General features: G+C 41.8%; 1 protein-coding gene across 2 annotated transcripts in view; it reads left to right on the plus strand.

The window, feature by feature from the left end:
* LOC143816023 (mannosyl-oligosaccharide 1,2-alpha-mannosidase IA-like) overlaps nt 1-12,041 on the plus strand; it is a 284,363-nt gene extending 272,322 nt beyond the window's left edge. Inside the window, exons 12-13 of one of the 2 annotated variants that reach the window (XM_077295925.1) lie at nt 6,399-6,514; nt 11,669-12,041. In XM_077295925.1, the coding sequence (XP_077152040.1) occupies nt 6,399-6,514; nt 11,669-11,774 (222 nt within the window). In that variant the 3' untranslated portion in view covers nt 11,775-12,041. Of the gene's footprint in view, nt 1-6,398; nt 6,515-11,668 lie in introns of those variants that run through there. The other variant, XR_013223873.1, reaches the window with a different exon arrangement.
* The last annotated feature ends 439 nt before the right edge of the window (nt 12,042-12,480 follow it).

Genomic DNA, 12,480 nt, shown 5'->3' on the forward strand with positions numbered 1-12,480 from the left:
TTCTGGTACCAAAAATCCCAGGATGACCAGCCAACACCGAACAATGAACCTCAGAGATAACTCTATTAGTCCATCTATCAGGGACAAACAGTTTCTCCGCTGGACAACGGTCAGGTCTATCAGCCTGGAACTCCTGCAGCACCCGCCGCAAATCAGGGGAGATGGCAGACAGAACTACCCCCTCTCTGAGAATACCAGCCGGCTCAGGAACCCCAGGAGAATCAGGCACAAAACTCCTTGAAAGGGCATCAGCCTTCACATTCTTAGAACCCGGAAGGTACGAAACCACAAAATTGAAACGGGAGAAAAACAGCGACCAACGAGCCTGTCTAGGATTCAACCGCTTGGCAGACTCGAGATAAGTCAGATTCTTGTGATCTGTCAAGACCACCACGCGATGCTTGGCTCCTTCAAGCCAATGTCGCCACTCCTCGAATGCCCACTTCATAGCCAACAACTCCCGATTGCCAACATCATAATTACGCTCAGCAGGCGAAAACTTTCTCGAAAAGAAAGCGCATGGCTTCATTACAGAGCAATCAGAACTTCTCTGAGACAAAACAGCCCCTGCTCCAATTTCAGAAGCATCAACCTCGACCTGAAAAGGGAGCGAAACATCTGGCTGACACAACACAGGAGCCAAAGAGAAATGACGTTTCAACTCCTGAAAAGCCTCAACGGCCGCAGAGGACCAATTCACCACATCAGCACCCTTCTTGGTCAAATCAGTCAACGGTTTAACATCACTAGAAAAATTAGCGATGAAGCGACGGTAAAAATTGGCAAAGCCCAGAAATTTCTGAAGGCTCTTCACAGATGTAGGCCGAGTCCAATCATAAATAGCTTGGACTTTAACAGGATCCATCTCGATAGTAGAAGGGGAAAAAATGAAGCCCAAAAAGGAAACCTTCTGAACTCCAAAGAGGCACTTAGATCCCTTCACAAACAAGGAATTAGCACGAAGGACCTGGAACACCATTCTGACCTGCTTCACATGGGACTCCCAATCATCCGAAAAGACCAAAATATCATCCAAATATACGATCATGAATCTATCCAGATACTTTCAGAAGATGTCATGCATAAAGGACTGAAACACAGAGGGAGCATTAGAAAGGCCGAATGGCATCACCAGGTACTCAAAATGGCCCTCGGGGGTATTAAATGCTGTTTTCCATTCATCGCCCTGTTTAATACGCACGAGATTATACGCCCCTCGAAGGTCTATCTTGGTGAACCAACTAGCCCCCTTAATCCGAGCAAATAAATCAGACAGTAGAGGCAAAGGGTACTGAAATTTGACCGTGATTTTATTAAGAAGGCGGTAATCTATACAAGGTCTCAGAGAACCATCCTTCTTGGCCACAAAAAAGAACCCTGCTCCCAATGGTGACGACGACGGGCGAATATGCCCTTTCTCCAAGGACTCCTTTATATAGTTCCGCATAGCGGCGTGTTCTGGCACAGACAAATTGAAAAGTCATCCCTTAGGGAACTTGCTACCAGGAATCAAATTAATAGCACAATCACAATCCCTATGAGGAGGTAGGGTACTAGACTTGGGCTCATCAAATACATCCCGGTAATCTGACAAAAACTCAGGGACTTCAGAAGGAGTGGAGGAAGAAATTGACAATAATGAAACATCCCCATGTACCCCTTGACAACCCCAACTGGACACCGACATTGATTTCCAATCCAATACTGGATTATGGACCTGCAGCCATGGCAAACCCAGCACGACCACATCATGCAGATTATGCAACACCAAAAAGCGAATATCCTCCTGATGCGCAGGAGCCATGCACATGGTCAACTGGGTCCAGTACTGAGGCTTATTCTTGGCCAAAGGCGTAGCATCAATTCCCCTCAAAGGAATGGGATGCTGCAAGGGCTCCAAGAAAAAACCACAGCGCCTGGCAAACTCTAAGTCCATCAAATTCAGGGCAGCGCCTGAATCCACAAATGCCATAACAGAAAAGGATGACAAAGAGCAAATCAGAGTAACGGACAGAAGAAATTTAGGCTGTATAGTACCAATGGTGACGGATCTAGCGAACCGCTTAGTGCGCTTAGGACAATCAGAGATAGCATGAGTGGAGTCACCACAGTAAAAACACAGCCCATTCTGACGTCTATGTTCTTGCCGTTCAGCTCTGGTCAAAGTCCTATCACATTGCATAGGCTCAGGCCTCTGCTCAGAGGATACCGCCAAATGGTGCACAGTTTTGCGCTCACGTAAGCGCCGATCGATCTGTATGGCCAAGGACATTGATTCATTCAGACCAGCAGGCGTGGGGAACCCCACCATAACATCCTTAAGGGCTTCAGAAAGACCCTTTCTGAAAATTGCTGCCAGGGCACACTCATTCCACTGAGTAAGCACAGACCACTTTCTGAACTTCTGGCAATATACCTCCGCTTCATCCTGACCCTGACACAAAGCCAGCAAAATTTTCTCTGCCTGATCCACAGAATTCGGTTCATCATAAAGCAAACCCAGCGCCAGAAAAAACGCATCTACATTACGCAATGCAGGATCTCCTGGCGCCAAGGCGAATGCCCAGTCTTGAGGGTCGCCACGCAACAAAGAAATAATGATCCTTACTTGCTGAATAGGGTCACCAGAAGAGCGGGGTTTCAGAGCAAGAAACAGTTTACAATTGTTTTTGAATTTCAGAAATTTAGATCTATCCCCAGAAAATACCTCAGGAATTGGAATTCTAGGCTCCAACATAGGATTCTGAACTACATAATCTTGAATGTTTTGTACCCTTGCAGCGAGTTGATCCACACTATAGGACAGACCTTGAATGTCCATATCCACACCTAAGTTCTGAACCACCCAGAGTTTAAGGGGAAAAGAAAGGCAAAACACACTGCAGAGAAAAAAAAAATGGTCTCAGAACTTCTCTTTTCCCTCTATTGAGATGCATTAACACTTTGTGGGCCAGCTGTACTGTTATGGACCTGGTGGTTAGGTGCACCAGAAATGACCCGATAGTTAAACACGGAATCGGGACGAGCTCTGGGGAAATGGGAACTCTGCTGACCGCAAACCCTACTCCTATCAACACAACTAGAAATAGCCGTGGAGCGTGCCCGACTCTGCCCAGACGCCCCTTCACAGCCCAAGAGCTAACTTCCCCTAAAGAAAGGAAACAAAGCCTCACTTGCCTCAGAGAAATTTCCCCAAAGGTAAAAGCAGCCCCCCACAAGCATTGACTGTGAGATAAGAGGAAATCACAAACACAGGATGAGATAGGTTTTAGCAAAGAGAGGCCAGTCTAACTAAACAGATTGAGGATAGAAAAGGGATCTTTGCGGTCAACACAAAAAGCTACAAAAACCACGCAGAGTGTGCAAAAAATACCCCCACACCGACTCACGATGCAGTGGTGCCACTCTGCACCCCCAGAGCTTCCAGCTAGCCAGATAGTTTCATGATAGCAAGCTGGACTAAAACTTAGCAAGAAAAACCATATGTAACAAATGAACAAGCAGGAACTTAGCTTGTGCTGGAGTAGACAGGTCCACAGAAAGATCCAGGAGAGATCTGATCCAGTACTAGAACATTGACAGCTGGCATGGAGTAACGATCTGAGTGGAGTTAAATAGAGAATCCAGCCTAGCCCCAAACGAGGGCAGCTGGAGAAGGAAGCTCAGAACCAGCAGCTCCACTCACAGCCACCAGAGGGAGTCCACGGACAGAACTCACCAAAGTACCATTCATGACCACAGGAGGGAGCTCGAGAACGGAATTCACAACAGGTACCACAGGGGTCGGTGTTGGGACCTATTCTCTTCAACATATTTATTAACGATCTGGTAGAAGGTTTACACAGTAAAATATCAAAATTTGCAGATGATACAAAACTATGTAATGCAGTCAATACAAGAGAAGATAGTATTCTGCTACAGATGGATCTGGATAAATTGGAAAACTTGGTCCGAAAGGTGGCAGATGTGGTTTAACAATGATAAATGTAAGGTTATAGACATGGGAAGAAGGAATCAATATCACCATTACACACTGAACTGGAAACCACTGGGTAAATCTGACCTGGAGAAGGACTTGGGGATCCTAGTTAATGATAAACTTGCCTGGAGCAGCCAGTGCCAGGCAGCGGCTGCCAAGGCAAACAGGATCATGGGGTGCATTAAAAGAGGTCAGGATACACATGATGAGAGCATTATACTGCCTCTGTACAAATCCCTGGTTAGACTGCACATGGAGTACTGTGTACAGTTTTGGCACCAATGCTCAGGAAGGATATAATGGAACTAGAGAAATTACAAAGGAGGGCAACAAAATTAATAAAGGGGAGAGAGATTAGCAAAATTAGGATTATTTAGTCTAGAAAAAAGACGACTGAGGGGCGATCTAATAACCATGTATAAGTATACAAGGGGACAATACAAATATCTCTCCGAGGATCTGTTTATACCAAGGAAGGTGACGGGCACAAGGGGGCATTCTCTGCGTCTGGAGGAGAGAAGGTTTTTCCACCAACATAAAAGAGGATTCATTACTGTTAGGGCAGTGAGAATCTGGAATTCCTTTCCTGAGGAGGTGGTGATGGCAAACTCAGTCGAGGGGTTCAAGAGAGGCCTGGATGTCTTCCTGGAGCGTAACAGTATTGTATCTTACAGTTAATAGGTTCTTTAGAAGGACGTAGATCTGGAGATTTATACTGACGGAATATATGCGGAACTGGATGGACAAATGTCTTTTTTTGGCCTTAATAACTATGTTGCTATATGTAACTATGTATTCCTCCATATTTATTAGACTATCTCATAAAGATCATTAAAAGATAGTGATAATCCATCCATTGCTCACCTACTGCGATAATGTTTAATATACTAGAACTATAAATTGAGACATTCGAGTTTTGTAGTCCAAGTACCCCATATGCCTATGAAGCTGTTGAATTTGGGTTAGAGGACCATGTGGCTGGTCTGGGAAATTCAGCCTTACCAGAGCTAACCATAGACTTGTGATAACTGTCACACTTGACTTCCTCATAAGCATGCATGCTCAGACTGGCCAAGCGTGCATGTTTAAATAAGTGGGAAAACCGAGAAACAACATGTCTAATCCTTCTCCATAAGAGCTACTGAATAGGCACATAAGACATGGCATTGTTACATAGTTATATAGGTTGAAAAAAAGACCTAGGTACATCAAGTTCAACCTTTCTCTACCGATTATACATTTTGTCACTAAATTATCTATAACCCTCAAGGTTATGTGTATTAAGGAATAGGGATGAGCGAGTATACTCGTTGCTCGGGTTTTCCCCAGCATGCAAGGGTGGTCTCCGAGTATTTGTTAATGTTCGAAGATTTAGTTTTCATCGCTGCAGCTGAATGACTTACAGCTACTACCCAGCCTGAGTACATGTGGGGGTTGCCTGGTTGCTAGGGAATCCCCACATGTGTAAAAGCTGTCTAGTAGCTGTAAATCTTGCTGCTGAGGTGATGAAAACTTAATCTCCGAGCAGTTACAAGTACTCGGAGACCACCCAAGCGTGCTCGGGAAAACCCAAGCAATGAGTACACTCACTCATCAATATTCAGGAAATCATCCAGGCCTTTTTTAAAAGCTGTCAATAGTGTCTGCCATTACTACCTCATTCCATGGTCTGACTGCTTTAACAGTAAAGAACCCTTTCCTATTTAGCTGCCGGCAGACTAAATCATTGGGATCTGTACAAAAAAATAAATAAATCTGTTTGCAGACATAGATACCGTACTTCCCTGATACACTTAAGTCTTGTTTACAGGCTCTGTTTTTCCCACTTTTTTCCCCACAGGTTTTGACACAGGAAAACGCTGCGTTTTATAGCACCAGCAAAGTGAATATTTCTGAAATTTCATGCACATGCTACTTATTTTTTCTCCTTGTGGATTTGAACCATCAGTGCATTTTTTTTCAAATCTGAAGCATGTGAATCGTTTTAGCATTTTTCACCCATTTTTCAAATTAATGATTAAAAAATGCAATTAAAAATATATCAAAAACGCAAGCCAATGCACATCAAAACGCACATACTCATAAGCGATGATCAGTCTGATTTTTACCCAAATCAGAAAAATGAAGGGCTGTTCTAATAGCAAAGATTTTCCGAACATCCTATTAAATCATGTTGCGCAATACTAAAAGCTTTTGATTGTCAGAATCGTTCTATACCTCTGTGGCCTAATTCTCACCTTGTCTATTGCATGGCTGACTTCCGTATCAGAAAACAGATTGCTGTCACTTGCTCCAATAATTCCTCTGAATGGAACATATAGAACGTTATGCTCTGCTATCATAACAAGTACAACATTCTTAAATGCATTCTCTTGTCATGAAATATATGACTTAGTTATTGCTCTTTTTTTTTACCTAGGCATTGGATACCTACTGCAGAATAGAAAATGGATTTTCGGGCATTAGAGATGTGTACACTACAAATCCCAACCACGATAATGTTCAACAAAGTTTTTTCATGTCAGAAACATTAAAGTGAGTACAACATGTCAGCTTGGTGTTGATTAACAAGTTTTTTTTCACACTATTATTAAAGATGCATATATGGTATAATATTTTACAACTTAAAGGAGGTTTTCTCTTTCAATTTTTTACTAATTCAAGACATTTTAAGAAAATCCTCATCTAGCTACCCTCCTCGGGTCCAGTGCTGCATATCCGCCACTGCTCTGGTGTGTGTACAGGTTGCAGTGATGACATCACATCAGCAGCACTGCAGCCAATCCTTTGGCTCATCATCAGCTCTGCTGTAGACGGCTATGACGTCACCGCTGCAGCTTGTGCACAATCACAAGTAGAGGCAGAGGCACAACATTGGACCTGGGGAGGGTAAGTAACAGTTGATTTTATTATTTTTAACACAGTCATGATGAATGTGTAAAAAAAAAGTTGGAAAAGGAAACCCGTTTAAGGTTTTGTTGTTGCTATGTGATAAGGATATTGTACTAATTTTTACCAGGCTCTTTTTATTTTTCTCCCCTTTTGAGTTTCTCCATTTTTAGCCTTCTTTTCCCAAAAGGTCAAACATAAAATTTAAAGGGATTATCTCTCTTTAAAAAATGTTTTCCTGTAAGCAGTAAAAAAAATAAACTGGGCTTTAGTTACCTTGTAAGCTTTAGTTAGTTGTCTGCAGCGCTAACATCACATTGACAGCGCTGCATACAACTGAGCTCAGCAGCCGTGCCAAGGTAGATGGCACAAGAGGCTCAGAGCCGCTGAGCCCACTAAATGGTTGCTATGCTGTAGACCTCAGGAGGAGAAAACGCAACGTGTGAACGTAGCCTAATACTCCATGGTCATAGTCCAAAGTAACCGCAACATCTGATTGCAGGACGTTGAGGAGATGCCACGGCAGCTGGGTGTCTAACAAAGGTCCCCATGCCGGCATGACTATATTTTCTGTCGACCAAGTCAAATAGCTAGGTCGACAGAAAAAAATAAAAAAGTTGTCCCGGTGCTGAGCCTGCAATAAAATTTTAACGAGTCTGTCTGCCTGTCCATTCTGGAAGTCTAATTGGAGACAATTGGTTTCTTCTCGACTGTCAGCAACTACCAAGTTGGTTGTATGACACATTGTAAGTGACGTGATTGAGGAGTGATGATAAAAGTTCATGAACTTTACTGCCCTGAGGCATGGTTATTTCTAGGTCAAGTCATATGCTGATATGAGAAGTTTTTTATTTCCCGGTAGGATTGAGGCTAAATCTTTCTATCCAGAGACTTACATCATCTGACACTCCATCAAACGAAATAATCATCCAGTACGGTCGTAAGCATCAAGCTGTTTTGCTTACAGAATGTGTCCTGAAGATCACCAAATACACTGTCCAAAGTGACATTCACATGGCAGTATTGTGCTCAGTATTTCCCATCAATAATTCCCCAATCTGCATTGGAAGATGCACATCCACAAAGATTTGCATGTGTGCGGCTTCTCCTTAATAATCAGACTTTTTAGAAATACAGTATTCTCTGCATCACAACCTCATTGAGAAAGCAGGCACCAATCATGTTCTTGGTAGCTAAAAGTTTATGGTCTACTGATCTAGTCTGAGTTCAACTCAAAAATAACCTTTTTTCATGTTTTTTTTAGCTAAAAGCACAGCTAACCAAGGCAAAAGGGGGTTATCATACTTTTTTTTTTCAAAAGTCACAATGGCATGAAAACAAAATAACAAAAGAAGTGATTCTCCCCTCACTGATGCCTCATTCGACCATTTTCCTGGTCTCTTTATTCTGGTTATTCTTCACACACAGAGACAAATATTTTTAATAAGAGGTAAATTGCAAAGTTGCTTGTTTTTATAAGCACTTTGCAATGTTATCAATTTCATAAGCTGAGACAAGCCCTTTAAGCATTATTAAGCACTATTGATTACAAATTACCAACTTTAAGCCAATGTGATACTCAGCTATATGTTACCTTTTATGTGCTGTAGACATCAACACTGCGATTCCATTAATTCACATCCAATTTCATTTTATTAATCAATGGACACTAAGTTTATCCAGACAAGTTACCTCTGTGTGCTTATTGGCTGCCAAGTGTAATAAAGCAGGCGATTCTCCGAGCTTACCGTTAATGTTTGATGGAACACTGAACTAAAACACGACTTGTGAAATTGATGTTGCTCTCAATGCAGCTCAGTTGTGAAATATAAACCATTAGAGGGGTAACTTTAAGAGTCATTATTTTCCTTTATTTTAAATCTTTAAACTGTTCAGAAATTATTTAGATCTGCTCAAGATCTGGACCCCCACCAACTACTCAAACAAGTGATTCTCAGCACTAACAGCGGAGTTTGGGTGTCCACTGGTGTCGCACTTCAAACGGACTACTGTGATTTGTAATAGATGACAGTATCTCTTTCAGCTTATAAGTCCCAATACAAATCTGCATTAAGCTATCATTTTTATAAGGAATGATATGGGTATGTTTTGCTTTTTGCATTTAAATTCGCCACATGTGCTCTCCTGATATGTCCATGTTAGTGCATTTCTGTATCATCAACGAAGACCAATTACCAATACCAATGGAGTATCTTTTCTTATAGCTCCCTCTTTTGTTATTACTCCTAGAAAATGCTGAATAAACGGGGTGATAGCAGTTGGGGTTGCCTTTGTCCACTCTCGCTGTCCATCCAGTGCTGCCAGGATCAGGCTTTGTAGGGCACAACCCTTTTGATATGGGGAATGGTAACACCCAGTTGTCTATTTTATAGATTTTGAGGATGAATAAAAGAGGACTAGCACTATGCAGAGTTGTGAAAAAAAGATGCTCCAGAATTGTTATTCTATAGGAAAAACAAGTATTTACTCGTCAAAATGTCAGTAGAGCCAATAGGTTCCCTTTTAATAGTTTGCCTATCATAAATCTATGTTAACTATTGTCTGCTCTTATTAAATAATATACCATACATAGTAATTACTAAAGTTACTCATTCACAATTTTCAAACTACTGCTTGCGATATTAATTTTATGCATATAGTGCCTATTACACTGCATATATTATTTAGATGCAGTCTATATTACAATAGGGAGCAATGAATACCCATTGATGGCAATCTGTGTATATGAGTATGTAATGTAGTGTGTATATTAATTTTACAGTACACACCTACCACCGCCTTCTCCAGTGTCCAGTGCCGTTCCACTCTTCTTCTCAGTGACGTCAACGCTCTTCAGTCTTCAGGTTACGCTGCGTTCTTCATGGCCCAGAAGTGGCTGTTATAGTGTAAGCCTATACTGTGTCAGAACAAGGCTCAATAGGCTTTCATTGTAAAAGAGACTTCCGTCTCATATGTAGTGCATAGAGTGAGCCAGCTAGTCTGAAGATCAGTGATGTCACTGAGAAGAGGAGCGGGACACCGATTCCGGAGAAGGCAGCAGTGGGTGAGTATATTAACACATACATGTCATGATGTTCCCAGCGCCGTGCTACTCACTGCAGTCGCCGCTCTGCTGCTTCCGGTGTCAGGCCACCATGCTGAGTCCCTTTGCAGCTCTTACAGCTCTGCTGTATATCCCTACTGTCTCCATCTGGCTATAGGGAGGCGCTTCCAGATCCTGTAGGAACTTAACCCTGTTGTATAGTGCAGGGTTTAACTTCCCCAGCCTATCCCTAGGCAGCAGTGGTTTTATTAAACACCTCCCACCGCTTCTTGCCTGAACGTAGCTTCCTAGTAGCTTGTCTCTAGTTCCTGTTTGTGCATATTTGTTCCATCTCTCCTGTTATTGACCAGGCTCACTTACCGTTTATTGTGATCTCTCCACTCCTGACCTCGGCTATGTATGTTGAACCTGTGCTGCCTGCCTTGATCTCGGATTGTCTGACCATCTCTTTGCCTTCGTCCTTCTGTACCTCATACCCATGTCCCTGACCCTCCAGTCAGTTACTGCAAACCCAGGGACTGCCCTGTAGTGATATCTATTGACTAACTGTGACCAAGTCTGTCCTCACTATCTGAGGCTCTAGCGAATACTAGATAGTCACTTAGTTATGCCCCTTCAGGGTAAGCCCAGCCCGTGACCCACCAGCGTTACAATACACACTACATTATATGCACATATACACAGATTTTGAGAAAATAAATTTTCAGGGGAGGGCTTATTTAAAGGAAATCTGACAGTATATTCATCCTGCTTGAACCATGGCCTGCAATAAACAGACATGGACTGTGTTATTGAAGCTGTGTATGTTTTACTCTGAAGTGTGGCGGAATGTCAGAGAAGACATACTTTGAAAAGGCAGCCAGGAACCTTGTGTCTCAGCTGACTAGTTAGAGAGGCCAGAACTTATCAGCTTCTTCCCTATTCTGCTCCCCTAAACTGTCAGGTCTCCCTCTCTATGTCTGTGTATAGGGAGAGACCTGTCAGTCATGGGAAAGGGGCGGGGAGAAACCATTGTGAAGTGGCCTCTTGGGCTAGTCATCTAAGACACATGGTCACCTGACAGCTTTATAGAATGCTGTATATCAGCCCTGAAAGGTGGTGGCCGTATCTCATACCGGCCAAACCTGGTGACAAGTTCGCTTTAAGTCTGCCATGAAAAAATAATTTTGAGATTAAGAATGTCATTAACTGTGATCATGACCATGTTGTCTATATAATCATGTGCACTTAATGCAATTTACTATATGTGGGTTGCACTACTAGAAAATTGAAAATAAAAAGGAATAGCAGAGAACATCTTGCAGATATAGAAACATTAAAAAATGGGGTTTCTGGCATGTCATAATATTTTTAGAGGTATAGAATCAAAAGAATACAGCATCATTCTTTAACCACTAAGATACAGTATATGCAAATCCTGAATATATGAAATTTAGACTGCATTACTGCTATCTAAAATAGGCTTATAAAATGAAGGTTCTTAGTGCACAAATCGGCCAATTTATGTGTACCCATCAGCCATGATAAGGTGACCTTTCTCTGATGCGACCCTAAACCTAACATTTACCAAAAATGCTTCTACTGGGCAAATTTAAAGGGCAGGTAGGATCCATTATTAATTAAAAACAGCCTCAGATTGATGAGAGGAGTGCTCAGTCCGATATGGATTTTAGGAAGAGATACATTTACTTTACTTTGTAACAATATGACTAATATTATCTTTATGTGTTCTGCAGATACCTCTACCTACTGTTTTCAGAAGATGACCTGTTATCATTAGAAGACTGGGTTTTTAATACAGAAGCACATCCATTGCCAATAAATACACTAAAAAACATTTGAAGCACAAGAAACCAATAAATATCTATTCAGTGTTTTTATCTGAAATGTAAATTTTCATACAAAAGAAATTCTATTTTGTGATCTAATTTGAGATACCAAGAGTTGCATAAAATACAATGTCAGATCATGTTCCTTGTTACATATTAGCACTAAAAGAAATGGTGGCCTTTTGCAGAAATTTCTGCTTTTCTTATTTATGTACTTATTATTATTAGAAGCAGAGAATTATGATTTAGAAGAAAAATTTAAATATATCTAAATGTTTGTAAAGAAAATGTCTGAGATGCTCTTACTAGTGTTATGTGCCAATTTAGACATCTGCTCTCTGTATAGGGGATTTTGTAACAGTTCTCCTGAGATTTTGGTAATAGTAAAAGTAAGGCCTCTTTCACACTTCCATCTTTCTTTTTCTGCATCGTTTTGTGAAAAAAAACGGATCCAGCAAATGTTTCTGCTGGATCCGTTTTTTTCTCATAGACTTGTATTAGCGACTGATTGTGAGAGATGGCCTTCCGTTTCATCCGTCATGCACTGTATCCATTGTAAAAATGCTGTCCGTCGGGCGGAGACAACGCACAGAGGAACGTTTTTTCTGCACGTCAGAAAATCGCTCAGCAACGGATCCTGCGCTGTCCGTCGTTGGCTATAATGGAAGCCTATGGACGCAGGATCCGTCGCTGACTGTCAAAAGCAGGAATCCAGCGAC

Source organism: Ranitomeya variabilis, chromosome 3, assembly GCF_051348905.1.
Source record: "Ranitomeya variabilis isolate aRanVar5 chromosome 3, aRanVar5.hap1, whole genome shotgun sequence".
NCBI classification, from domain to species: domain Eukaryota; kingdom Metazoa; phylum Chordata; class Amphibia; order Anura; family Dendrobatidae; genus Ranitomeya; species Ranitomeya variabilis.